Source organism: Anarhichas minor, unplaced genomic scaffold (assembly GCF_050575085.1).
Source record: "Anarhichas minor isolate MPS153535 unplaced genomic scaffold, ASM5057508v1 ptg000041l, whole genome shotgun sequence".
Lineage (NCBI taxonomy): Eukaryota > Metazoa > Chordata > Actinopteri > Perciformes > Anarhichadidae > Anarhichas > Anarhichas minor.
In genome coordinates, this window is record NW_027466487.1 from 5479480 (window position 1) to 5504753 (window position 25274).

At 40.5% G+C, this 25274-nt stretch overlaps 3 protein-coding genes and 1 long non-coding RNA gene across 7 annotated transcripts; 2 read left to right on the top strand and 2 right to left on the bottom strand.

Moving 5' to 3' along the window:
* Positions 1 to 12: 12 nt before the first annotated feature.
* LOC142969502 (coiled-coil domain-containing protein 106-like) lies at positions 13 to 4561 on the bottom strand. The gene is made up of 8 exons (XM_076109439.1): positions 4413 to 4561; positions 3816 to 3885; positions 3633 to 3731; positions 3313 to 3534; positions 3114 to 3170; positions 2703 to 2984; positions 2429 to 2596; positions 13 to 2312 (listed from the first exon to the last, which is right to left on the bottom strand). The coding sequence occupies exons 2-8, from the start codon at positions 3883 to 3885 to the stop codon at positions 1996 to 1998; spliced, it is 1215 nt and encodes a 404-aa protein (XP_075965554.1). The 5' UTR covers positions 4413 to 4561; the 3' UTR covers positions 13 to 1995.
* Positions 4481 to 6692, top strand: LOC142969503 (uncharacterized). Its single transcript, XR_012959128.1, has 2 exons — positions 4481 to 5003; positions 5366 to 6692. It is a non-coding gene; the product is annotated as an uncharacterized LOC142969503 (long non-coding RNA).
* LOC142969500 (C-Jun-amino-terminal kinase-interacting protein 4) lies at positions 5918 to 15943 on the bottom strand. 4 transcript variants are annotated; one of them, XM_076109431.1, is made up of 28 exons: positions 15821 to 15943; positions 14805 to 15217; positions 14494 to 14688; positions 14274 to 14394; positions 14049 to 14119; positions 13858 to 13922; positions 13351 to 13423; positions 13081 to 13250; positions 12641 to 12924; positions 12151 to 12208; positions 11775 to 11927; positions 11619 to 11661; positions 11348 to 11475; positions 11144 to 11197; positions 10353 to 10487; positions 10092 to 10185; positions 9778 to 9864; positions 9626 to 9673; positions 9332 to 9473; positions 9152 to 9194; positions 8924 to 9004; positions 8728 to 8795; positions 8469 to 8617; positions 8205 to 8376; positions 7491 to 7604; positions 7314 to 7412; positions 7100 to 7189; positions 5918 to 6984 (listed from the first exon to the last, which is right to left on the bottom strand). In XM_076109431.1, the coding sequence occupies exons 2-28, from the start codon at positions 14901 to 14903 to the stop codon at positions 6866 to 6868; spliced, it is 2955 nt and encodes a 984-aa protein (XP_075965546.1). In that variant the 5' UTR covers positions 14904 to 15217; positions 15821 to 15943; the 3' UTR covers positions 5918 to 6865. The 4 variants fall into 4 exon arrangements, with proteins under 4 accessions (XP_075965546.1, XP_075965545.1, XP_075965544.1 ...); XM_076109430.1 differs by having other exon boundaries at positions 10092 to 10188; XM_076109429.1 differs by having other exon boundaries at positions 10092 to 10224.
* A 5846-nt stretch (positions 15944 to 21789) lies between these two features.
* rcvrn2 (recoverin 2) lies at positions 21790 to 25149 on the top strand. Its single transcript, XM_076109322.1, has 3 exons — positions 21790 to 22273; positions 24412 to 24523; positions 25001 to 25149. The coding sequence occupies exons 1-3, from the start codon at positions 21893 to 21895 to the stop codon at positions 25087 to 25089; spliced, it is 582 nt and encodes a 193-aa protein (XP_075965437.1). The 5' UTR covers positions 21790 to 21892; the 3' UTR covers positions 25090 to 25149.
* Positions 25150 to 25274: the final 125 nt, after the last annotated feature.

Here is a 25274-nt window from a genome sequence, read left to right on the forward strand (position 1 = left end):
ATGCCATAATGATCATATTCAGTATTTCCCCCTGAGGTTTAATAAAGTAAAATAGAGTTAACAAACAAAGTGCTCAAAGGAAACATTTCCTTTTAGGTGAAAGACCATTTACTGCATAATATAGTTGCCCAGTTTTTGATGCTTGAAAAATGAATAAAATCCGTTTTTGAACATCATTTTATGTATATGTGATGCGTGGGATTATATGTGAAATATGCCAGAGGTTAAAGGAGAGCCCCCGTCTGGCACACCTCCCAATAGACTTTACTCCCTTTACTCCCCAATCATAAGCATTTACCAGTGAGGGGTAATGTTGGATTTTACAGATTAATAAATCTACATTTTTGGAAGGAATCAAATGCCTTAATGACATTTGTGTCTTACTTATACATTTGGTGAAGGATAGGCCTTGTTTCAGTGAGATACACATTTCAGTCAACATACATAAATATACAGACAAATATGACAAATAGATCATTATTTTTTGAAAACACTGTACCCTGGTATGATTCTGCAAAGTCTGCTTAGAAGTTGCACTGCTTGCTTTTTAGCCATAGAAACAATCAGATAGGGAAAATGGCATAACTGGCATAACTGTTTACTTAAAAAAGGACTATTTAAGCCAAGAGTCACTGAATTCCACTGTTACCTAATCTGTTTTAATATAAGAGATATCATAATTTTACTGCACCGATTTAAACATCACGCATTATTGTACAATATAATCAACATGTCTGCCGCTTTGACAATTATGAATTTTGACAAAACCTCTACAAACTACAGACCATCAAGGAGCTCTTTTCACAGTTTGTCGTGGAGTATTGGTAAGTTAGATGCTTTTGCTGATTCTTTGACTCAGATTGTAAAATTGTTTGTGATTAATGATTCAAGTTTTTCTCACAGAACCAGAAGTTACACAAAGTTACAAATAGCTAGTTAAGTAAAAGCTCTGCACCGTCTTACAAAAGGTATTTTTTGTCACAAAAGCCTTATAGCAAGAGTCTAAATACCAGAAGCATTAGAAGACACTTACTGTATTTTAGTACAGATAATTTAAAAAAGGGTTGGTGCAACCCTTAATGGAACATCAGAGTAATGCAGCAGTGTTCAAACCGAGCCCAGGACCAACAGTTATTATTACAATGAGTCAAACACATACAATTTGTTTGTCTTTGATTTTTAACTAAAAAACAGTGATCTGTCGCATCTGTCTTTCTCTTCTCCTTTAAAGCCGAACAAAGCAAAAGAGACTGAATACGACTTCAAGATTCTAATTTAGGTAGTGGAAGTAGCCCAAAACTGTTCCATGTCTAGCGCAAGGAAATCCCAAAAATGTGATTAAGGCAAGTGAAAATGGTTGAGGATATAATGACAACGTCAAAAATAATACAACAAAGACACATATAGCAATATAAACAAAAGGAAATGATGATAATCCCTTAAAAGTACAGTATAATTCTACAAAACATATGGAGTGCAGCATCATTTTAACACACGGACATTGTGAGTGAAAGCTCAAAAAATTGCTATGCTTATAGTTTATATTGTCAGGAACTAAAAGGATAGATAATCAATTCCTGAACTACGAGCCACAAGCTGGCCCAGATGTTCAGGAAAGAAAATTAATGAGCTAAGTTGGTTTACACTCATTTAAGTACTGAAGAAAAGCAATTTCAATAGTAAAGACACATTCTGAATCACACAGACATCGAGAACCATGTTTGTTCTCTTTCTGAATGCAGCAGGCACTCCCATTTCCTCAATATAACTGGAACGATGGTGAGCATCATATTGATAATAAAATGAAATGTTTATTTGTTTGAAAAGCGAAGGATCTCAGCCATAGTTCTTGTGGCCATATCCAGGACGCAGAGATAGCAAAATAACTCCTAATGCCTCTGGACATCTCTGTGCTCGAAGGGTGAGCTGGCCTGCTGCATCAGAAGCAAACTGCCTCTTCTCTCCGAACTTAACCACCAACAAATCCCATTCTCCTCAGTGTCTAAACCTGTAGGAGATGGGCAGGAGCAGGTTATTCTTCTTCAGGGCCTGCACCCGGCTAAGTGTCTCCTCATCCAGGGCAGCGTAGCAGCGCCGGGCATAGTCCAGCAGCTTCTCCTTGGATGGGTCAAACTCGCCCACCTCTGCCACTTTCTCTGGGGCAACTAGTAGCAGCTCAGCAATGGGTGTGGTGGAAGCCACCGTGTTGCGGTCCACACCGTGGATTTGGAAGGCTTTCGACATATTTTTCAGACGTTGGTATGTAAGCAGGATCTTCTTGTAGCGGAACAGCACTCCAGCAGCATCTTTCACTGAAGACCAAGAATGTACAAGAGAGTTAACCACAGCAGTTATATACGACAGTCTCCGGTTAACGAATGAAACTTAAATATGGAGTATTGTTGCAGGATTGCTCTCCCTCCCTTACCTCTTTGCCGCTCTCTAGGGGCTCGGAAGACCCGCCTTCTCTTCAATTGGTGTCTGTTGCTGTGAATGGTATCTTGCAGTAAATCTTCCCCTGTTATCATTTCCTCTTCCTCGAGGTAGCCGTCCTGCTCCAAGTATTCATCAGATTCTCCCAAGAGTGAAAGTGAACCTGACGAGAACATTTAAAAAAAAACACAAGATAAGAGCCACAGGAAACATTTTCACTCCCAATAATTAGATCAATTACGGTAATGGCTTTGTGCCATTTATATTACCTGGACCTATGTTGCTATGCCCACTCATTTCATTCATGGATGACCGTGTAGCACTATTGCCGTTGCCACTGCTGCCGCTGGCTGTGGTATTGGGAGTGCTATGGCTATGGCCTTGCAACAGGGCCTGGGATTGTGTAGAGTTGAACAAAGCATTTATAGAGGCAAGCTGATTGGTTAGTGGATTGGAGACATGGTTTTTGGAAGGCACCATTGTTGGAGGACCAGGTCTTCGTTGGATGAACTGACGTGAGGGGAAATGCTGAGACTCTGACTTCTGTTGCTCTGTGAAGAGAAGGAAGGCAAACAGTTGAGGATCTACAATCTTAGATGGAATAAATAAGTATATCGAACCAACAACTATATTTAACTGTATTTAATTTAGGAGTTAAGTGCATAAATATTTGTTTTTACCAACGGGACGATCTTCCTCTCTTCTTACCCTCCAGTTGAATCGTCTCGATTCATAACCTACAGAGAGACAAATAAAAAGAGTCAAACATTTATTTTCCATCCTTAGAGACTTGCTTTGCAAAAAGTTTTGTTTCTAATCAACTTATACTCAAATTCTTATTGCACAGGTTATCATCTCACACCTGTCCCCTGTCCTCACCGTTACTGTACTGGCTCTGACTCTGCTCCTGTCCCTGGCTCTTTGTGGAAAAGATGAACCGGTCCAGCTGGCAACGGAGGAAGTCCCTCTCCTCTTCCAAGTCCTCAATTCTTTTCTGCAGCCAAGAGTTTTTCTCCAGAGAGATCTGTAGCTGGGTTCGCAGGTTGGTGATCACCATGTATGAGTTGTTTACATGAGTCGAGCCAGCAGGCGGGGGCGACTCTGAGACGGACAGGCAGGATTGTTTGGGAAATGGAAAACTTTGTGTGAAGAATAGAATTATTGAACAGGTAAATGTGAGTATTGGTTCTAACATTCACCTTCAAAATTCGGATCACCCTGATTGAAAAATCCCTGCTGCTCAAAGTTGCTCTCTTCATAGGGGATGGAAATTTCATAGGCGTCCTCATTTTTGGGAGCTGAACAGGAGGAAACATGCACAGTGTTTATTGAATGCCTACAGGTTGGATATCATATGTTATTTGCAGTTCTAAAAAGCTTACTCTGCAGGTGGAGTGAGCCTGCGTGGCTCTTGGATGTGGAAGCAGCATCAGTCCTGTTTCCGTCCTCCATCTCAAAGCCCAGACAACGAAAAAAAACGTTTGATTAGTTACTCGTTTTAAAGAAATGCATAATAACTCGCTGGCATATTTCACGCTAATGCATCGTACAAATAACTTAAATATAGTGCTTGTGGTCACATTTACAAAAAACAAAAAAAAAAAAAAAAATGTAACGTTGCAGTTCACCGATAAGCCTTCATTATGTGTTTTTTTTTATCCAAGCCCAGACATCCAGCAAACCTTAGCTAATGGTTTTGATACCCTCTCTGGTCATGCATGTATAAACTGATGTGTTGCACAAGTATGTACAGTATTAGGTTGTAACGTTAGCGGCCAGATGCGCTCACTCTATGTAAGGGAGTTAACATCAGAGTTAGCTTCGTACTACGTTAGCTCGACTTAACGTTAGCAAGAATTTAGCTGCGAATATAAAATTAGGATTCCATCCTTTCAGTACACTTTAGTGATCTTTTCCTTCATTCAGACGTCACTAGAATCCCCATGCTACCGATATATTGTGCAGAAATTGGTACATACCACTGTACGTTTGTAATAACTTAATCGTGCACATGTAATAAGACGTTATTACTCTGTCATATCTCCATTCACCAGTTCGTCTGTTAGCTAACAAGCTAACAATAACAATTATCGCTCTTTTATTTTTTTTAGCACTCTCCTGCGTCATTTCCGGTTGTAATGACCGTCTTTTGGTAAACGGTCATAATAGAAAAATAAGTCCTGCAGAGGCTTTGTTCGTAAAGTAAAGTGTATTATAACGTATTGCAGTATTTAAAGCGATGAGTCTTTTGAAATAGGTGTATAATTAACGCATTCTGAAAAAATGATAATTTTGTGTGCAGTAAAGTAACATTTTCGTGAGTCATTTGCTGATTTACTTGATAAATAATTATTGGTCTAAAACTAAATGCTTTGACAAAAGGACAGAATGCGCACTAACATCGTCACACTGTAGGACAGGTAACGTCAGACAGGTAGAACAGGTGGCGAGGTGTCAGGTTTCAGTGTCGGCTGGTGGCTTTAGAGCGTCGACCCGGAAAAATACAAAACCTACGATTTCCATTGTAATCGCCGTTGAATTTTATTTATTACCAAACTGGTAACGCACCGGTAAGTTTAAGATTTTGTTTCGCATAAAATGTATTCGTACAAATGTTGACTTTGGTGAGCATATTCAAGGCTTTTGAAACGTAGGCTACAGGACAGGCGTGGCACCTGTTTTGACTGTAATTGCAGGACCAGTGTAAAACGTGAGAGAACAGAAGACAGTTTTGTAAATATACTTTTTTATGTTGCTGTGTTATTTTTAAAATAACTGTGTGTTATGGAAAAAGATCACTTGCCTATGTAAGTGGTAAATGCCACTAATTAGTTAAAGAATATCAGTCTGTGACGCCTTTATTATTATTCAACTGACATGTCCTGAAGACAAGTCCACATTTCCTCAGTACATCCTCCCCTATCTTTTTCAGTGCAGCCATGGCGCCCAAATATGACGGCTTGTCCCACTGTAAGCTGGCTCTGGTGTTTGCAGTGCTCATGGACTTGTTGGGTGTGATATCCCTGCTACTGGGAGTCTTCGCTCCACTGGAGATCCAAGGCAGAGACTTTGGGGATCTGCTGGTGTACTCAGGAGCTCTGCTGGTAGTAATGTCCCTGGCAGGCTGGGTCATGTGGTACAGTGGCAATATTGAGGGTCTGACCTCCAAAAAGGATTATGGGAGAACTGGAGTTATGGACCGCCTTGCCCGCTCCGTGAGCCGCAGGATACGGATTCCCAGGACTCACAGCAACCCAACATAGGAAGTTTGGCCCAAAGATGCCAACTGACTGACCTGTTTTAACCAGTTGTTTTATGTGTACTACACTCAGGGTTGTACTGTAATAGGCTCTACTGTAAATTCCAATATATGAAGATTAAAAAGATGAATCTGCTGTTTTAATTTGTTTTGTTGTCCATTCATCTGCAGATCTGTTTATTTCACCAGTTTAAGGCAAAGTAACTCAGAATGAAAGTTACTGCATTGACCATTTAAGACATTTTAATGACAATAACCATGTTTCCAAATTCAGCGTCAACAAATACTCAAGTCTTAATTTACATTCCAAGAAGCATAAGGAGACCCAATGAATACACAAACTTGTAATTGCACATAAATACTGACACTATGAATTTATCGCCCTTATTTTACAAAAGATAGTGAAATCAAATCAAAACATAAAACAAATGAAGACATCCGAAGACACGAGGCTGATAACCGACAGAGAAAATAAATAATTTCTGACAACAAGCCCTGAAGTTGTTCATTTACAAGAGGGGATATCACATATTTTTTATACAGACACATTCAAAATGTGCTGTTTGTAGTTAGACCATATGCAATGTGAAGGGGAAGAACAAACATCACAATCAAAATAAATGATCCCACATCAGGAGATGAGAAGTGTTTGATTGTCTGTGCCGTACAGTACACTGAGAGAAGATCAACACCTTTTCCAGTTCACAGTTAACAACAAAGTATGTACACAACAGCTTCAAGAGCAGCCACATTATTTAGTTAAACTTTATGATCAAAAGATGTTGGACAGACAGACCTGGTGCCCCCTGGGAGGAATAAAGAGCTGCATGTCAGGGAAACAATGCATTTTTAGTGCAAAGGTAAAACAAAATTAAAATAAAGAAGAAGAACTAACAACAATCACGCAACTAAATCATATAAAGTTAGATGAAGGCAAACAGTAAGGTATCAACATTCATCAGAAAAATCCAGTCAAAACATAGATGTTCAAAATTAAAAAGGTAAACAAGGATGAAACCACATTTACATACATACAGACACACACACACACACACTCTCTCTCTCCATGAAAGCACCATTTCCAATGTTGTCTCTAGCTTTGCTGGTGTGCAGTACATGACCGCTCCGTCTTTATCTCATTCCTAAAAAGACAGAACTAGGAGATGATCCATGTCAGAGGGCAGAGCTCGGTACAGAGGGGGTGGGATTCTGCCAGATGATCATGTGACTGCGTTCAGACCGCTGAGGTGTAGCTTGGGACAACTCGACAGATCCCTCATTTGCATCGTCTCCTGAAAAAGAGTACGGCTCGGTCAGGCACTATATAAACAAAGCACTGACTAAACAGTAAATAAATGCAATCCAATGCATCAGACAGTTTTTAAACAATTTCAAACAACAACTCACCAATTCGTAAGTTGATGTAGCCCTCTCCTCCACTGAGGATGAGCTGAGAGGAAGTGACATTGCTGCTGCCAGGAGAGACGATCAAACAACCTGTTGGGGAAAGATGTCACCACAAGACAGATACTGCATGCAAGCGCACTCTGAAGGATCTCCCTCAATTAACAAGTTGTCAAAAACATTTAGCGTGTTCGGTTTAAAACAATCAGATTCTTACCAGGTGCAGCGATGATGAACCTGACAGCTTGTCTATGTCCGTGGTAACACAGCTGGGCTGATGAAATGGAGCAGTATGGGATGGAAACAGCCTCTGATGCTGTAGACGGTCATCAGTTTATTTTAGATAGAGCACAAAGATTCAAGTACCTCTACTCTCAATCTAAATTAAACTCACTTATGGATAATGGGATGGAGAAAATGGCCCCCCCTCCTGTGCCCACCCACAGACGGCCAGAGATGACTGTGAGAGACGAGATCTGGAGAGGGGAGAGTGTCAGGAAGGCCTGGCCTACAGAGGGAGACAGAAGCATGTTAGCTGAGCTGCAGGAACGAGCTTAAGATCAAAGTTGCAAAACAAAATGTTAATTTTTTTTAAAATTCAGATAAGGCATAATCACATAATCAATTTAGTGTTTGTAGTCTTTTGACAGCTGTATCATCCTCTTGACTGTAACAATAACTGCTCTTTTTCTAAACTTCAGCAGGTAGTCAGTTTGACTATGAATTGCTTCAACACACCTACAGAGGAATTTGCACATACTGTTAAAGCCACAAAGATTGCTAAAATATATAACTGTATAACATATTAAAAGAAATATTCAAAAATACAACAGGTGGAAATGTATTTCCTCAATGAGAAAATTAAGAACAGGGAAACAACAGTGTTAGTTGTAGTCACCACTACCAGATTATAAAGTGTCCAGCTGATGACTTAATATTGAGCAGAACTGTTATGAGCTTAAACTGTGCAGGAAATGACTTCCCTATGCTGTAACATACTGTAGATTCCGGAGCTAATAGATAGTCAAACTGTACATGTCCAACTGTAAATATATTAGCTTTACATTTTAGATTAATTTGAAATGCGAAAGAAATACTGTCTCAGCACCTAATGTTTTAGTGACCAAAACAGTCAAATCGACTTCCTGCAGCGGCCGTCCTGTGGACCAGTCAAACAGTCTGAGGATCGGGTCGAGTCGGCAGGATGTCCAAACACCACTTCCACCAGCACACAGGAAACGGACCTGCTGCTCACTGCGTTCAGAGACTGAGAATGTTTGCTGCAAGGGCAAATAAGGACTAATGATGCTTGAGTTAACAACAATGTGAACATGAGACCCAAAGCAACATAGGTACCTCCGCTGTTTCTTACCTCAACCTTCTTGCTGACAACGTCAACCACATGGACTTTGTTCCAATATCCCACCCACAAGCGGCCACCTTTTGCAAGGCAGCAGCGAATGGGCTGCAAAGGGTTTGATCCGAGAGGCATCACCGAGTGTGACTGCAGATTCCAGCCACCTGACAAACACAGCACTCATCGTTAAACGATTTACGCCACTAAGCATCCATTTTTGTCAAGAATGCTAAATGAAGAAATTGATCAATTGAGACAGTCAGTTTTGCATTACCTGAACTGTGTGAGAAAAATGCCAAAGTCCCATCAGCTAAACCAGCTATGACTTGGTCCTGGGAATACCTGTCAGATTGAGTCAACAAAAAGCAGCGTATTTTCAAAGAGTTCTTGATGAAGACATGAACATAACCCAAAGTCACATTACGCTAATACTCAACTATGAACACAAATGTGTTTCAAACAGAACTCACTTGAGTGAATGAACACCTTCTGAGAGAGAAACAGACTGCAGACAGCGCCTCTTGCTAGCAGAGGCTGAGTGAACCAGTATACTGTGAGACAGAGACAGTGGGAGAAAGAAGGGGGGGGGGGGGGGGGGGGGGAGACAGGGAGAGAGGGTTAGAGCGCTTTGCCAAACATGCATTTTACTGAGACAGCTCTAATTATTGAAGAGAGCATGTTTATTCAGCACACACTACCTTCCTTCCTGAGTTCCGATCCACACAGTTCCTGCAGTGTCCCCTGACATAACAAGACCAGAAAGGACAGGAAGTAAGCAGTTATCAGTTTGGTATATAAGGAGATCTAATACAAGTACAGAATACATTCGATATGTTGTCTGTGGGCAGCTGCTGCAAGCCCATTGTACTGGCACTGACCTACAGGAGGCACAGCACAGATGCAGAGAGCAGGAGCTGTGGGGGGGAGGCAGAACTGATCCAGTACTGTGTTGGACCGTGCTGGATCAATGACTGTAATATCACTGCAGGAGGCAGGACCAGACACTACCCACACAGAACACTGGCAGAGAAGGACGGATGTGGAGTTTGGAAAGATGAGTGTTGTGAAACAACGTGTCCATGGGCAGCGTTAGTTGTGCTTGGATGGACGTTGTACATGGTGATTAGAGTATGACTACCGTTGTTATATAATCAGGGTAATGACAGACTTACTGTGGCCTCTCCTGAGATCTCAGGTGTGACTGCGACCGCACAGTTCAGCTGGAGAGAAACATAAGTGAGGGCCCACATTTAAATGCACCAGAGGTTTAATGTAAAGGCTCCAAGGTTCTTGAGTTGGAGAGATTGGCAGTGAAAAGACCTACCTTAGCTGTGGAGTCTCTTTGATCCAGCAGTCTGAGCTGCATTAGAACAGGCACTTCCTTAGGCTCTGGCACAGGTTCGTGGGATTCCTACAATGATGACAGTTAATCACCAAGATTTTGTTAGGATTGTGGAAATGTACAGGTCTGGGTATGTTAAACACTCTGTATTAAGAAGACAAGATTTTTTTATTTTTTGCACAATGCGCAATTCAGGCTCAAAAAAAGCCCGGGGAGCTTTAAGCCATTTTAAAATCATGTACTCTCATACCCTCTCAGATTGCTGTATTTCCGTGTGCCCGTGTGTGTGTTTCTACCTGTGTGTTGGCCAGCGGTGTGCTCCAGCCGTGTATCTGCCGTTTTCCAAGCGATTCCCAAATGTGGGTGCGAATTTCTCTGTAGAGTTCTCGCCTCCTGACACGAGGAGAGAGAGCAGCAGAAGAAGCAGATCTAAAGAGAATGCTTCTGCTGTTAATCAGCTTGACTGAGTCGTTTTTTAATGATTACATTTTGTTGCAAACAACGATGTAAATAGAACAGCATACGCAAGAGCGGCATGGCCAGAAACATGAGCTTACTCAGCATGAGTGTGACTGACAGCCGGTAGTTGTGGAGACCCCAGAGGAGAGCGAGTGAGCGATGGAGAAGTTGGGAGGGCAAATGCAGAAGGCGGGATTAGAGGTACCTTGGTCAGGCCAAACAAGCGGTTGAACCTTAAAAAAAATAAGAATAATTATCAATATTTTATAAAGACCATAAAATGTCTGACTAAAGCAGTTACCAAACGTGCATAGCACACGTGTTTATTTCAGTCGCTCTCTGTGTTGTGTCCATGTAACGCCAAATACCTTTACAGACAGATTCCGTATGAATATAAACAGCAAACATTCTTCCTGCTCAGCTGACATTGTTTACCTATTCAAACACTCCCAATGCTCAGGATCCTGTACAGCAATATTAAAGAGGGTTATTTTGTGTAACTCCTAAACTCCAACATCTGTATTTTCAAGTACTTCTAACCAAATGAACCCTGAGCTACATTCCCACTGTTTTTTTTATTTATATTTTAATGTGTTTGTTGACTACAGGTTGCTTTATCAACAGAGAGCAATCTGGCAAAAATTCACATCTTGGCATTACCCAATTGTTTTTTCAATACACGGTATAATGTTTCTTATGTTATTGGTTTTATTGAAGGTATTTTGCAATAACAATATTTCAGTATCACAAGGATGTTTTACTGCATGCTTTATCCTCTGACACACAGTAGCACAGGCTCCTCCAGCCAACTGTAAGTGTGTTATGAGGGTATAAACTTCACTGCAAATTGAATTGACAAGAGGATGGAAATCATAACAAAGACACTTACTTTCTCCAAACACTTGACCTTTTCTCTTCTGTTAACCTCTCATCTTTTGTTGCTCTAAAAAAAAGAAATAGAGAAAAAAAATCAGGTTGGAGATTAAAATCCTGGAACACAATTGTTCTGGTTTTAAACTAATTGTTCTATTGGGACTGACATCAACTTTACTCAAACACATATACAACTATGTTGATTCAGTAGCAGAGTTACCTGAGTGTCTGACTACGTCTTACGGCTTCCTGCAGCTCAAACAGACGCTGCTTGTATTGGTTCTTCTCCATGACCATACGAGCCATTTCAGAGCGAGAGAAGTTCCGCATGGATGCGGGTAGAGAGGCCTGGATGGAAAGATTTATGCTATTTAATGGAGTGTATGCATCGGTTTCATACATCATACGCTCGCTTTGCAGCTACTGAATTAAAAACAAAACCTTCAATGATGTAACTGCGGAGTGATACAGTAGATTTGAAAATGACTTACATCGGGATCCTCAGACTGGCACGCTTCCAGTTCTTTCCGAAGTCTAGGAGAAATAGTGGATATAAAGCACATGAGTTATTGTAACAGCACTATATAGTATTATATCATACTTATGATAACACGTTTTCTTTTCATACGGTTAAAGAATGAACAGACCTCTTAGTTTCCTCCTCCTTCTCCTTCACCCGGCCCTCTAATCGTGAGACGGTTTCCTGAAGAGAGGTCACCTCCAGTTTAAGAGCGGACCGGTCATCAGTGAGCTCTACGACCCGAGATATCAAAGCCTTACGGGCAGCGTCTACAAACTCACTGAAAGAATACAAACAAAACACGTTGAAAGGTCAGCAATTTAAGATAATGAAGACAATCACTTTGGTAAAGAGAGAAAACAGTTCCAACACATTAGTGACTGGAACATTTTCTCCTCTTATTCATTTGTTTGTACTGAAGGAAGAAACCCAAGTGTTTGGAAAGTCCCCCTGCACACTGGACCAGTCATAGCAAGATCAGAGAAATTAAATATAGGACTTACTGGGTGACTTTCAGTTCCTCACACTGAGAAAGAATCTCCTCAAACTGGTCTGCATTGCCTACAGAGAACAAAGGAATGCTTGAACACAGAGAAATATTGGCGATAACAACAGGTATTCATATTTACTCTTCATTCAAAACCAACAAGGAATAACTAAATGAAATGGTGCCAAATAGTAAAAAAGGAAGTGATGCTTTATGAAGCCTACGGCACGAGAACTCTTTCTCTGAACTGTACTTGCGTTTCTTGTTTGTGTGTATAAATGTTTCTCATAATTGCCAGATTATTTTCAAAAAAGCACCTTGAGTCACCTCTGACATCTGTGATCACTTCCTCTGTGCCTCAATGCGGCACATTGCAGAACAAAGCCATTATTCAGTCTGCTTATGCAAAACTGTGTGATTGCTGGGCCGTTTATTGTTTCGTTACGATGAAGCGAAAGCACATCAACCATGTTTGTGATAAAAGCTCTTTAAATATGTGAATTTACCTCTGACTCTGGCCCCTCGGTCCACACTCTCCACGTAATCCAGGCTCAGGTCTGACAGCTCAGAGAACAGAGAGTCATTGTTGCGCAGCTTGCACTCCATACTATCATCTTCCTCCACCTCCTCCTCCTCCTCCTCCTCCTCCATCATGTATTTTTCCTGCCTCTCTCCTCCTTGCACCTCTTCTACTTTGCACTCCCTCTCCTCCACCTCCCTCATCTCGTCCTTCACGCTGGTCTCCGACTCATCTCTCGGTGGCCTTTTGGTGTTTGATCTAACCGGGGAGCTGATGAAGATACGAGTGAAAGAGTAAGAAATGTGACAAACTAGGTGACACACCTTTGATTTGCTCGGTGTGAACTAGGGTTTAGTTAATAGTTACACATTTGTTTCACTAAAATCTGCAATTCAGAAAAACTAGTTTATGGTTTCAGATTATTACCTTTCAATTCCTCTGCCATGAAATAGCCTCAGCTCAGGAGTGGAGCTTATGATGTCATTGATAAATGTATCGGTGGCGGGCTTTACTGGAATGTCAATTGCCTTTCCTTTCTTGGCTACTAGATCTTCCAAACAGGGGGGACCAGACTGTGAATGTGGTCTTCGTATCATCTGCAACAAAGGGAGGAAACAAAAGCTACTTCTCTGCCAAAATGTTGTATTAAAATCAATTCAAAATATAGTTTTATGTGTACGGTCAGAATGTGTTTACCTTTTCCTTCACACTGGATTCTGACAAGACTTGGTTGGATGGAAAATCATTATTCTTGAGACCCACATGATTCCTAAAAGTGTGACATAGTAAAGAAAAGCCACCTGAATAAACAATATCAATTCTTTCTTACATGTTGCACCATTTTCTTGCAGAGCTGTTGCCATTGCTGAATTATAGCCCGTGACCTTTGATTAATACCCAGCAACAACTGGTGTTTTATTTTGAAAATTCACACTAGATACCCTTTTTTTTCCCAGACTCAATGCTCGAAGATGAAATTATAGCTTTCTTGTTAACCCTTTCCACAAAGGTCTCATTTAATAACAGTGAAACATGGGAAATGTACAAGTGAGTTCCCAGGTGTGACGACAAAGCAAAAGCAAATTTACATTTGCAAAATGGTCTCAAACTGCCATCTTTCATTTCAATTATAGCTTTTCTTTGTGATACACTTTCTACAGTATAAAAATGACTTGTGATAAAGAAGTGCTGAATAAGAACAACCTTAAAGGAGAATCTCTTTCAGAATCCTTTCTCTTTTCCATAAGTTCCCGATATGTGTGAGCCAGCTGAAGGAGAGAACATCAGTGATACGTAAAAAATACAGGAATGACCAAAGAACTTCTAAATATTGTAAGATGTCGTTTAAAAAGTCACTGCGCGGTGATACAAGAGACTGAACAACAGTATCGGACCTTGTTGTGAGTATGCCTCAGTGTGCTCAGTTCTCTACTCAGATTAGCCTTCTGGTCCTCCAAGGCCACCACTGCAAGAAACAAATAGCACGTCGCTTTAGAATTACTGAAAACTTCATCGGCTGTAGCTCTTCTTCTGCCAGATTTTAAAAATGTATCTAATCATGACAAGACACATGAATGAGAAAAATTGTAAATTCACACCGTTAATATTCAAATACTCACAATGATCCGCTTGCTGTCTTGCTTTCTTCTCTAGCTCTCTCCCTCGCCGCTCTCTCTCCTTTTCCCTCCCCCTCAAGGCTCTCCTGTCTAGTTCAATTTGGTCATCCAGCTCCAGATACCTCTAAAGAAAACAAAACGCGTTAACTAGCTTTGAGCACGGACAACAGCCTACATTCACCGCTTTGAAAAACACTACATCAACACTTTCTTCAATCCCCACCTCTTGACTTTCTTTCCGGAGGGCTTTCTCTGCTTGGTATCTCTCCAGCAGCTCTCCCCGCTCAGCTTTCTCTCTCTCCGCCTCCTCCTCACTGTCTCTCAGCTGGGCTTTGCAGCTGGCCAGCCCCTCCAGGACCCACACAAAGATGGGTACCAGCGACTCCACCACACCTTCACCATGGGTCTCAATAACGGTCTGTGACGGGGCAAAGCAGCAGAGCGGGAAACCATTCAGAGAAACAGGGCGTGTTTTTGTTTTTCTTGAAACAATAAATGGCATAGAAGGGAAATGTAAGTGGAAAGGAGCTTTACCTGTAGCTCTGAGTACAGTTTTCCTGCCTCTTCACTCACAATGTTGGGGTCCAGCTCCACCTCCCCTGTCCCACAAAGCACTCTCTCACTGTACTCCATCAGTCAATTATCTTTATCTGCCGTATTAACTGTCAACTGCTAACGGTTGTGAATTTACTTATTGGTGTCGAGTTTCCTCAACTCGACACTAATAAGCCAATTCTGTTGCTCTCCTGACTACACTTCCTCACCACCAACTACAACTAGTTTATCTGGCTTTCTAACATGTCTGCTAACACCAGCACCACCCATCCTTCACACCTTTATGCTTCATTTATCCTTCACAAAGGCAGCACCATCTTAGACTGCACTAAACTAGTCGTTACTGTACTGTGAAGTGGATCTGATGTCAGGGGGGCGTTTTAGAGTCCATCCTGGGAAAGAAAAGAAGAACGTATAATTAGATATAATGATAATTAATCTCTTCTACACTGCAGCTAAGTTTATGTGCAAAAGTAAACTGGATATATATTGAACTGTTTGTGCAATTATTTTTGCATTTATATATATATATAATTTATGATTCTGACAATATCTTTTTGTTTTAGAGTCTCGCTAATAAGCTTTAAATACCCTTTGTTGTTTATTCTAGCTCAAGAATAAAGACACAATGCAGTTTTCTGTTCAATACCTGCGCATCTCTCATAAGCATGTATGTAATGTACAGCACAGGAGAGACAAACCCAAACGACAGTTTCTTTTGCGTGTGTAAAGGCAATTAAATTGCACACAAACGTTTGCATGTAAACCCACTAACGAGTTTGAATGCGTCGATAAGTCCGCTACTTCGCCTTCGTGGTCGGAAGAAACACAGAGCTTTGAAAATGAAACACTTGAATTGACATACTGTATGAATAAGTAACATGACTGACAGTGGACACCTTGGCAGATCTTTGGCAACAAGCTTACAAAGTTGTAACTTGACCAAAGAACGAGCCGAGTCGTCGCGCTGCTCGGCTGCCGTTTAACACACTCACCTGAACGACGGACTCCTCCGTAACTTTCATTTCACAGCCACAAAACACTGCATTTCCAGCTGTTTTTTTCTTCGGGGGACGATATCAATTACACATAAAAACGAGTTTAAAAAGGGGTTGTCGTTTGAGTCTGACGTGCAGCGACGAGTCGCCAGTCCGGCCAATCAGAGCGCTGTGATTGTCGGCTGTAACCAGTAGTGGGGAAGAAGAGGCGGGACGTGGGCAGTTGCGTTTTCAGAAGGGGAAAAAAAAGTTTCCTGAAACTTGAACGATGACACGTGACCACGGAGGTTGCAGCGGGCTGTCAGGTGATCGGAGTAATGCGGTCCAAGTCTGATACCTGTCGAAATACTTCACATACCTGAGAAGTCCTAGAGTCTAATACCCCGTGTTGCTCCAAGTGATAAGAATGGTATCAGAAAGTCAACAATGTTTGTTTTGTGAAACGCTGCTTCTCGGTAAAGTGGTTCAGGTGTAATGTAAACAAAGGAGGCAACTGAGCTCTTTTGTTATTATAGCGGCATCCCTGCAAAACCCTCAAATGTCCTGTAAAATATTCACGATGAAAACAGCTTGGACAAATGTAGTTACTATTGCATACAGTGAGTGACAGGAGACACCAACATGAAGGCCTAATGTCACTTGATGAAGTACGCTACAGTTCCTTTAAAGTCCAGCAGATGGAGGTAACACATTTCCCACCTCTTGGTCCTCTCTTTCTGTCTTCACCCTTTTTGTTGATGTTGTTGGTTTCTGTTATCTTCTCTTCATACATCCACGGTTGACCTGCACTTAGTAGCCCTTTAAGATAAGATCCTGTCCTGCTTTTCTGAGCCTTACTTCTTCATATCTCCCTCTGCATTGTATTTATTACAGAGCATAACATACATCTTCCACATCCACCTTGTCAGTTATTTATATTAAAGGGGCAGTTCACTCACTCAATTATACGTTTGCCTTCTTTTATACAGTCTATGACTTTTACAAAGTACAAAAAAAATGAAAGAGCAAACAAACAAATGTATCCCAAACAATGTCAGGTTTATGATTAGAACAGAGCCGTATAAAGAGTAGCCTCAACGGAAGTTCAAGATGCTGCTGTAGTATAATACTTTTTGTATTTAGTATTATTCTCAAGTTAGTCACGTTCATTTTAATCAGTTGTGCTGATAATATCTCTTTCTTTAAAGGTCTTACCTTTTAAAAGTCCATCACTACGTATTTGTTTTCTGAATGAATTAATGTGGTTGCACTTTTCTCACACACACAAACAAACACATTTGACATGTAGTTAATTTATTACATACACTGCATGATCTGTTTATATGGTTCATGTACAATAGCCAGTCCCAAGAACAAAATAAAATGACATGCATCATGAGCAAAAACTGTGGTAAGCAGTGGTGGAAGAGGTACTACAAAACACTTGAATAAAAGTAGCAATACCTAAATATAAAAAAAAACACTACAAGTAATTGTCCTGTATTCATTATTTCACTTAAGTAGATGTAAAGTAAATAAAGTAAAAATGAATAAAGTGTTCTTCAGGCAGCAATATGGTAATTTAATATATATCAATGCAACAAATCATACACAACAAAGCATATAAACTTTTTGTAAAATCTTGATAATCAAATGAACTAGTAAAGATAGCTGTTGATATAAGGGAATATGTTGTGTTATGTTTGAGACCAAAATAGCATTTCTACATAATTGAGAGGGAGGAGCAGGAGTGAATGTTGTACGACTTTCTCAGACTTTTCCCAAGTTTCTCTTGTACTCTGTCAGTAATTCTTCTTTATACTGTGACTTTTTTAATTACCCTCCCACTCTCTACAAGAACTTCTTTTCCGTCCTCTCTCTGCTCTCTGGACATCTCTCTCTTCTTCTTCGTCAGGAGGTAAAATGCCACCACACTTCCCACCGTCACAAAACTGATGGTCAGAATCACAAATCCCAGTGCCAGTAAGGGAGAGGTTCCTCCTTCAGACCGGTTCAGTTGGTCCCACAGCCCCACAGCAACACAACTGAGGCCGATGAGAGTTCCCCAAAAACCAAAGGCCAGCATACAGGATCCACAAGACAGCTCAACACCCCCAGTCACGACGGTGATGCCCGCCACCGAGACGATCCCTCCTGGTAAGGCCACTGTCTCCGATTTAGGGTCGTAGGTGACAGTAGAAGTGACATCTGATAGAGTTGAAGGATCAAGTGTTTCCATCTTGGCTGTCATGGTTGCTTTTTATTCCTTTGTCAACTGGTCAAAAGTGATTTTTCTTGCAGATTCTTCTTCTTTCTTATGCCTACAACATGACACATAGTCCTGATTAAAAAAACCTGTATCATCCGGTTTCCCCATTTTTTATCCCCTTATGTATTTTAAAGATTGGAGAAATTATCTCATCCCAAGTTCTAACTCTTCATTGAAGCTATGTTGATGTTTACACCGAGTGAAATATTCAAACAATGTTGTTTTATTTCACCAAAAGATGTCTTGTAAATCATTTACACGGTTACCAAAAAATTGCTTTAAATATTTAGTATTTTGGGAAAATATGGGAACTCCACAACAATTTGAAATAAAGATCTGTGGGTGTGAACAATGTTTGTGTCTACAGCATAAGTATGTAAAGACTGACTCACTGGTTTGTTGGGTTTTATCATTGATCATTTGAAAGGAAAATCGCAAAAATAGGTCCAAGTGTTTCAACTTAACTGAATTAAGATACAAAGCAACTGAGTTAAAGGTCAGATACAAACAAATAGAATCTTCTATCTCTGGACCAACAAAGATTGGAGCCTGCATGATAACTATAATGCCCTCATGCCATCAAACTGCAATAAGCCTCAACATAACCCAACGGACAATAGCAGGTCTGGAACTGCAAAATCATGTTATGCGGACAGAATTGCTGAAGCCCATTACAATCAAAAGTCTCCCTAAGATGCATATCTTTACTTTTTGGATAGAATAGAATATGAAAGAGTTGGACCCCGGCTTGCACCAGATATTTGGAAATGTATCTCTGTAAAAAGTATGGCATTGCTTACCTCAGTGATGAATCAGGACCTCAGATGTCAGTGAAGGTCCCTTAAATTCATAGATGTGATTTATTTTAGTCCAGGTATGTGAGGGATTTAGTGAAAGCCTTAAAGTGCTGCTGGCTTTCTCTTTGGACAATAAGTGTAGAAATGTGAGCAGGGGCCCCGAGTGCTGTTACTTTTATCATGTACGTCACAACCCGAGGCCTCACAAGATGGTGGACACAAATGTCAAGATTGTTGTCACTGTGTGTTTGTTCCTCTCTTCCCTTGTGTTCAGTAGGAAGCTCTTGTCTGTCATTAACCATCATTATAACCCATTACCAGATATTTATCTAGGAACAACTCCCTTCCTCTTTTCCGCTTTTTCTTTCAGTCTTAAGAGTTGCGGTGTGTCCCACCAAGGCATTGTTTGGGCTGAGAGTGGACTTTTTTTTCCTGTTCAGCTTTACAATTTCTCCTGTCACTTGCAGCAGGGTGCATATTATTTATTTCATCAGTACTTTCACTTCTAAAACTGTGTGACTTTGAAACATGACATGTACTTTTCAACAATCAGACTGTCTTGAAATATTGGGCATGAATATGATAGAGCTGTCTCTACTGTTACAGAGGGCATGTTGAAAAGTCACGTTGTTATCGGGTCGTTTCATTTGGGACATGAACAATTCAAAATCAATCGCAAATTTAAAATTTAAAAAACTTAAATTGCAAACAAATAATTTGTCTGCGTGAGTCTTTCACCAAGTGCAGAAAACAAGCAAATGAGTGGGCGTGACCCGTTGACACTGAGTGGGGCGGATTTACAATATATATTTCAGCGCTGACGTAGATCTGGCTCACAGGTCGATGCTGTCACACAGGTGAAGCTTGATATCGCCAGTTAATTGACTTTAATGCTGCCAATTGTGATGCAGCCAGTAGTGAGACACTGGCCTAATTGCAGATATTTCTGGATGTGTTGACTTCTACCATCAATAAACTTCAACCTACTATATACTGCACTATTTTAATGTGTATAATACTTCACCGCCTGCAAAGTAAATATATATCCTTTTTATTGTCGCAAAGCAATGTAATAGCTGCTATTCATGATTTGTAATTTCTGTAGTAAGTAAGTGTCAGTAATCCTATAAGTAACAATTACACTTAATTAAAGAATTATTAGTGCTTAGATGCTATAGATTGTGGTTAGACATCAATATTATATGAATCCTCACATTCATCACAAGTAGAAAAAACATTTATGGCCACAAATCCTCGCTTGCTCTAGCAATTAATTGAGGCAAGGGTTCGGGTCAAGTGTCAGCAAGTGATTTGTGGAGAGGAGGGGGTAATTCTATTGGCAATGGCACTCAGAGGATGATGATGATGATAGTAATTGGCTAAAAGTTGGATTGGGTGGAAGGGCGCGGGTCGAGTAATCCAATAGACGGGCTCACTGAGCATTCTTATGGGGCAAAGAAAATCCTGCTGCAAAAATAAGACACGGATGAAAATCATCATACAGTGTAAATAAGAAGTGCTACTAAAGCTGTCAGTGTATGCTTTCATCTGTCCGGTTTCACAACCATGTGCAACGTTGTAACACAAACACTGTCAAGTTAGTCAGAAACAATATTTAAGACAATCAAGATAATACTTTCAGTCTCATCAAAGCAGACTGATGATGTAAATGTGTCAGCCAAAGTGAGTTTGATGTTCTGATTACTGTCCAGTATGGTGATGGCTGTTGACAATAAAGATGGAGACGATACAGAGAAAGCCTCAAAGGACTGGGCCTGAGTTACAAGGGACTGGTGTGAAAGAGTCAAACCAGTGAAAATGAAGGCAAAGTAATAAGCATGTTTGTGTCTGTCAGTATGTCCAACAGGACGCCCTTAGTGCACGAGACAATACTTTTTGACAGGAAAAGTCAAGCCCAGGACCAAGAAAGGCTAAAAATAATGAGAATTTGGCAGCCCAACAACAAAAACATAACTTTGCAGAGTAAGAAAAGACGGAAAAAAGGTTTAAACATTTGGCTCAATAAAACAAACCCAGGCTAGTGACAAAAAAAGTCAGTGAAAGGACATCATAGCTCACGTAGGACAGGAAGGAGGTCGTGCACGTAGTGAAGATGATGGGAAGGGCGTAGGTGGGATTGGAGGTAGAGGGGAGTTAAACTGCCTGGACAGATGGTCGTCTGGAATTAGATGTCAGTGTTCAACTAAACCCTTTGGAAGGTAACTACAGAAATATCAGACATACTGCGGAAGAACTTAAAGGTAGCTTTGAAAAAACCCACCTGGTGCCATGTTAACAGGGTTTCCAACAACATGTCTGCTGATGTGTTGCTCAGTGTATAAAAGTAATGAAAAAGCTTTTATGATTCTACAAAATATTTGTCAATTTCACAAAGTGGTTGTAACCAAAAAGGATAGAGTGAAAAGTATTGAACCTCTGTTGATTGATCAATATAGGATTATGTCAGACTTACACTACCACAAGGCATAACTCAGAATTCTTACTTTTTATAAATAATTTAACAGAGAAATGAACTCTACACTGCCATATGCTGTAGATCTTAGACTTCCAGAACCAATAGAGAAAAGTAGGATACGGGGGTTCATTTTAGTCAAAAGCTGAGCCACCTTAAATCCCGCATTAACAGAATTAACCCACTTGGATTGTGTTTCCCCTCTGCCCTCCTTATCGCTCACTGTGTCACGGTTGAGACACATACTCAATGCTCCAGCCACCATCTACCCACACAACACACAGGTAAAGCCGTCCCTACATTTGGATCATCCTCACAATGTGATTTCTTTATAGTAGTTTGATCAAATTCAGGATTTCATATGTGGACTGTACCATATGTGTAAATACTTTTTTTTTTGCAATCACTTGCAGGGTTCGACAGGAGAGGTCAAGCCAGTGAAGCAATATTTTCAACAAAGGGGAAGTTCAGGTGGCACAGGACAGGAAAAACTCATATTTGCCTGTGATTGTCAGAACTGACAGATTACTAAGACACTTAAAGCAACTACCATGGGAAATACTACCAGTAGCGCACTATCAAAGGAGATCCTGGAGGACCTCAAGCTCACCACCATATTCAGTGAAACTGAGATCTCCCAGTGGTACGCGAACTTTCAGAAGCAGTGCCCGACGGGACGCATAACACCAGAAGAGTTTGAGCAGATCTACAGCCGCTTCTTCCCTGACAGCGATGCCAAGAGCTACGCTCGACATGTGTTTCGCTCCTTTGACACCAACGATGATGGCACTTTGGATTTCAAGGAGTACATCATCGCACTGCACATGACCTCCACTGGGAAGACGTCGCGAAAACTGGAGTGGGCCTTCTCGCTGTTTGATGTAGACAAGAACGGATACATCAGCAAGACAGAAGTGACGGAGATCTGCCAGGTGAGGCGGAACACAGTGATGTGTAAGATGAGAATGAAATAATTAGACATTTAAATTGTGGTTCTAGTATGACAAAAAAATAATAATGGTATCAACTATTTCTATAGTGTGATGATGTGTCTTGCCCTAAACATTCCCATTCATATTTTATGCCAAAGACAGAAAGACTATTTTATTCTACCAGAATGTTCATCTTTATCGCTGCTATAAACATATAATAAAATTTATTATAAAATTTAAGTTGTTCTGTTGCCCATAGTCCTCAGAGAAATGTTTTATTCGAGGAGGTCAAAGCTACAACAGACAGACAAAATAAGAGGATTACTTGACATCATGCAATACAATACTACTGCCCTGTAGTTTTTACATCTTTTTTAAAGTTTATAATGTTCAATGTTCCTTTAAATTTCTATTAGAGCGAGGTGTTGATATAACTCTATGGTCATTATAGTTTGAAGTAGAATAGTTTCGGAGGATTATTGTTGGGCCGCATCATATTTTTAGGACTTCCTGGTACTTTGATCACTTCTTTTGAGGTCCATGTAAAATGAGTTGTTATATATTGAAAAGTAGGTCTCAGTGCTAATTGTCAGCCCAATTAGCAAGTCTATTTGAGCCTCAAACCCCCGATAATCTCTGTGATTACAGGGTTAACTGTCAGATAATAGGCAGTCGTACTCTTAAGCAAGACTACTCTTGTATTGCTCTGTGTCTATAGAGGGACTGCTCATCAGCCCTGAGTCTAATCCATGTTTCTTTTATCCATGAGGCTGCCACTTTTGACTGTTCAACGCATTTATGCTGATCACTGTATAATAGTTGTTAAACATTGTTTTCAAATCATCAAAACTCAGTCAGATGGAGGTTATACAGTTTCTTATCTTCTTTTTTAAAGACAAATGATATTTCATTGTCAGTGGTTTAGACAGATCAGCTGTCTATCCAGCTGATATTGTAATGGGATGTAATTCCTGGCCAACTAGCCTGTGTTCATGTGCATCATGTTTACAACCAAGTAGCTACATTTTAAAGCCACACTGCCAAAAGTTCAACAAACTACAACAGAATCAGACTCTGTGGAGAGGTAGTCAATTAACAGATCTACTATATGCATTTAAACTAACATCATTATTGCAGAAAGATAATCCAGAGTATCTGTTTTCCTTTGTGGATTTGAAGTGGGAAGCAAGTAAGTGAGGAAGGCAGGACTAGCCAATAGTTACGTCCAGTGTAGTATACTACACTAATAGGATATAATAGACTAGTTCAGAGAGGGTGTAAATACAGTGCATCTTGAGGGTATCCACATTCGTGGCTGCTTGATATAGATCTGTTTTTATTATTTATAAGTTAGTAAATGCCATTCATCTATAAGTGTGAACTATATAGACAACAAGATCAGAGGGGCAAGATGGAGGGACAGTCCAGGGAGAAAAGAGAGGACATCTTGGTGTTTGGCCTGTGGCCTGAGTCTTGGCACTAATCCATGTTAATCTAGGTGTCTTAAATGTGGGAGATGAGTGCTTCCCCTCTAAGTGGGACACACACTTAAAGGCCTGAACCTAAAGTGCACAGTCATTTGATCATTTACAATCCGTTGGATTCTAAGTGGCATATTCCAAATTCATTATCTCTGAGAAATGACACACAGGCCTGATTTTGGTGCCATGGGCGGCTTGATTATTAATGTATTCACTTTTAACTTGTAGAGTCTCCATTTTAATTGTGATGCCCAAGCCCTCCAGGATTGCTCTGTTAGCTACATTTGGGAGGCAGATCAGCTGTCATGTGGGGATTGCAGGCTACATTTTATGGAAGATTTAATTGTAGGGTACTTGATTTGGTTGTTTTCAGCCAAGTTTTACAGAGTATACGATGACTAATGACAGTAATCAGGGACTAGACATAAGAAAAAGTGTTGGCCTGTAGCTTTTCTCGAAATGTCAAGTTGTTTTGCATGCGACGCTCTATACACCACAAAACACTAATTAACTTGAACTTACTCACTTGTCCTACAGGCTTCTTGGCTTGCACACATTTCTTTTATGTGCTGTGTTGTGCTGTTGACTTTTCATACATAATTTGTGAGAGAAATGATGCAGTGTTATCACCGATCTTATACCCAACCCCCCTCTCAGGCCATATTTAAGCTGATCCCCAAGGAGGACCAGAGCAAGCTATCAGAGGATGAGAACACACCCGAGAAAAGAGCCAACAAGCTGTGGTCCTACTTCAAAAAGAAAGACAACGGTAAAGGAAATAACACACGCATGTCTATACATTGTGCCCCAGCCGTACATGACAGGTCACTGTGTTCTTATCACTATGTTCTTATCACTATGTACTTATGTTGAGGAGAGATGAAATCAGTGTAAGCTCTTTCTACCTTTCCTCAACAGCTGCTCTTACATCCTGTGGTGAAGATTACATTTTACAGCTTTTTGGCTTAACAATAATACGAGCAATAAATCCACCTGGGGCACATCCCTCCAGTTACAGCATCACATGTGTCATGCAAGCTTTATTATGTATGTAGCAGCCATGTATCATGAAGCCTAAAGGGATTCCACTGCTTTGCATGCTACTGTCATTCAGACCAGCACAGCCACACAGGAGATAAGAATGGATTTCTTAAGATAAAGACGTATTATTCAACCTCATCTTTACCCCATGCTTCTTACTTTATCTCGTTTACTGTTTTCTCTTTCTTTTTTGTTTCCCTCATAGAGCGACTGGCCGAAGGAGAGTTCATCCAAGGAGTAACTGAAAATGAGAATGCAATGCGTCTCATCCACTATGAACCAATTAAAGAATAAAGTCATCCTTACTTCGTCCACTCTCACTAGATACTTTTAAACTGTTATTTCTTCCTCATTTCCTTCTGAGCCTCAGATGCTTCCTCCCCCCTCCTCTTTGATCCACTCAACCCCTCTGTGTAAATACTCCTTTCTGCAGCATTGGTTATGTCATATTGATGATAAATGGATATCAAATAGAGGCT

Excerpts from the sequence above, each read along its gene's own strand:
- LOC142969502 (XM_076109439.1), bottom strand. The coding sequence starts at position 3,885 with ATGGAGGACGGAAACAGGACTGATGCTGCTTCCACATCCAAGAGCCAC. Across the intron at positions 3,732-3,815 it reads AGGCTCACTCCACCTGCAGA|CTCCCAAAAATGAGGACGCC; the intron begins GTAAGCTTTTTA and ends CCTCCTGTTCAG. Across the intron at positions 3,535-3,632 it reads GGGTGATCCGAATTTTGAAG|AGTCGCCCCCGCCTGCTGGC; the intron begins GTGAATGTTAGA and ends TGTCCGTCTCAG.
- LOC142969500 (XM_076109429.1), bottom strand. The coding sequence starts at position 14,903 with ATGGAGTACAGTGAGAGAGTGCTTTGTGGGACAGGGGAGGTGGAGCTG. Across the intron at positions 11,662-11,774 it reads AAGGAGGAGGAAACTAAGAG|ACTTCGGAAAGAACTGGAAG; the intron begins GTCTGTTCATTC and ends TATTTCTCCTAG. Across the intron at positions 7,190-7,313 it reads GTTCATCATCGCTGCACCTG|GTTGTTTGATCGTCTCTCCT; the intron begins GTAAGAATCTGA and ends TTTCCCCAACAG.
- rcvrn2 (XM_076109322.1), top strand. The coding sequence starts at position 21,893 with ATGGGAAATACTACCAGTAGCGCACTATCAAAGGAGATCCTGGAGGAC. Across the intron at positions 22,274-24,411 it reads AAGTGACGGAGATCTGCCAG|GCCATATTTAAGCTGATCCC; the intron begins GTGAGGCGGAAC and ends CCCCCCTCTCAG. Across the intron at positions 24,524-25,000 it reads CTTCAAAAAGAAAGACAACG|AGCGACTGGCCGAAGGAGAG; the intron begins GTAAAGGAAATA and ends TTTCCCTCATAG.